General features: G+C 29.1%; 1 protein-coding gene across 1 annotated transcript; it reads left to right on the top strand.

Moving 5' to 3' along the window:
* Positions 1-406: 406 nt before the first annotated feature.
* On the top strand, positions 407-1,451 carry LOC101502416 (mitogen-activated protein kinase kinase kinase 20-like). The gene has a single exon (XM_012719029.3). It carries the CDS (start codon positions 407-409, stop codon positions 1,319-1,321), a length of 915 nt encoding a protein of 304 aa, XP_012574483.1. The 3' UTR covers positions 1,322-1,451.
* Positions 1,452-2,308: the final 857 nt, after the last annotated feature.

Below are 2,308 nucleotides of genomic sequence, written 5' to 3'. Positions count from 1 at the left end.
CAATAGATGAGATTTTTTTTTTTAAATAAATAGCATAATTATATTTAAAGTGATACTTATGAATGTTTGTAGTAAAATTATTTAGAGTGACAAAAATATAATAATCAAAATTCGATTTACTACTTTTGTTTAATAATCATTATCAATTTAATTGTTAATACATTTTTATAAATTTATAACTTACAATTCTTATATAAAATATAATATTATAGTTTTTATTTATCCATTCACATTTTAAAAACTTATCAATATTATATCCTTTAATTATCTATTAAAATTTTAATAAAATTTATCACCTAGACATTTGAGTCCTACTATAACTATACCTCCTCAAATATCCGGAACTAAATTAACATCCTATATATACAATAAAAGTGGGTTACTGAGAAAGTAATAAACACAAAAGATGAACTGGGTTCGCGGTCCCTCACTAGGCAGTGGAACCTTTGCCACCGTCGACTTAGCTATACACACACAACACTCCGTTAACTTTCCGTCTCTTACCGCCGTCAAATCCGCTTATGCTTACAATTCTTATTATCTCCTAAACGAGAAACATATACTCGATCGTTTAGGATCTTCCCCATTTATTGTCAAGTGTTTTGGCCACGATCAAACTCTTGAAAACGGCGTAAAATTTTATAATATTTTTCTAGAGTATGCCGCCGGTGGAACACTCTCCGATCAGCTCAAGAATCACGGCGGTAAGTTCCCCGAAACTCTCGTTCGCCGTTACACCAAGTCTATTGTCAAAGGACTTAAACACATTCACGAAAATGGTTTTGTTCATTGCGACTTGAAGCTACAAAACATTCTTGTATTCGACGATGACAACATTAAAATTTCGGATTTTGGTCTTTCAAAAGCGAAAGGATTAAAACTTTGTGAAAACTGGGAGTGCAGAGGAACTCCTATGTTTATGTCACCAGAATCAGTGAACGATAATGTGTATGAGTCTCCGACTGATATCTGGGCACTTGGCTGCACCGTCGTTGAGATGGTTACCGGAAAATCAGCATGGAATGTGGGTGATAATGATAATATTTGGTCGTTGTTTGTTCGAATTGGGATTGGAGAAGAATTGCCGTTGATTCCGAATGAATTATCAGATGAAGGAAAAGATTTTCTTGAAAAGTGTTTTGTTAAGGATCATTTAAAAAGATGGAATGCTGAAATGCTTTTGAAACATCCTTTTATTTTCGAGGATGATGAAACTATTTCATCGTCATCGTCTGATAGTGGCGAGTCTGACGATGAAATTATTTTCACCATCTCGGATAACCAACTTCGATTTTCTTTCAATGGGCTTTTTCAGTTTTAAGAACAGTTACGACGGTGCCTCAAATTTTGGATGAATCGGAATCTGAGCATGTTTTACTTCGCCGGCAGAGAAACTACGACTACTAGTCATAGAACAAAGAACATTAGATTGGTCGGAACAAAGAACAAAGTACATATAAAATTTTTCTATACTCAGTTTTATTAGATATTCAACATTCAATCATTTAATATGATATCATTTTTTTATATTTAATAACTTTGAGTTGAATTTATTCTGTATTTATGTACCGATATTTAACAAAACTTGAAATACTTATAATTTTATTTGTTCTTTTCATTCAACAATTAGGTTTTCTAATTTCTAGTTTGTTTTCTTCTAAATTGTTGAGGTTTTAATGCTCACCAAAAAAAAATAAATAGAAAATTTCATGTGATGATTATATATCTGTAGCACCATTCTAGGAACAAACTATCTTCAGCTTAATTTATTTTTTAAAGTTTAAATTATTGAAAATTTTTATGTGTATATTTTGACTCAATTTTGTGATTTAGACTTTTCTTTGATACTTTTAACAGTGTTTTTTGAAAATCATGTTATTCTTATCAAAATGAATATTATTGAATTTGAATTAAAATTTTATCTGGAATTTGAATTAAAATTTTATCTAGATTATGTCAAAAATGAAAGAAAAAAAATTATCTAAATAAAAATATATATATTTCTTTAAATAATTAGTTGAAGTTGGTTAAATTGGTCATAGTTATTAAGAAATTAATTATTATTATATTTTGATTGGGAATATTTGGATAGCAAAAAAAATAAAGATGGTTTTTACAAAAGAAAAAAATACATAAAAATGTTTGTTACAAGTAATAAAATAAAAGTAAATTTTTTAGGGAATAAAAATAAAGATAATGTAACTCCCCAACCTTAGTCATAACACTGTTACGTCGTTAGAGTGAATTAAGTTACAAAATTATAGAGAACAAGTCAAAAGTAAGGGACATATCTTGCTGTACAAGACTT

This window comes from Cicer arietinum, chromosome 8, assembly GCF_000331145.2.
Source record: "Cicer arietinum cultivar CDC Frontier isolate Library 1 chromosome 8, Cicar.CDCFrontier_v2.0, whole genome shotgun sequence".
Taxonomy (NCBI): domain Eukaryota; kingdom Viridiplantae; phylum Streptophyta; class Magnoliopsida; order Fabales; family Fabaceae; genus Cicer; species Cicer arietinum.
This window is presented reverse-complemented; position numbering and strand designations above follow the sequence as displayed.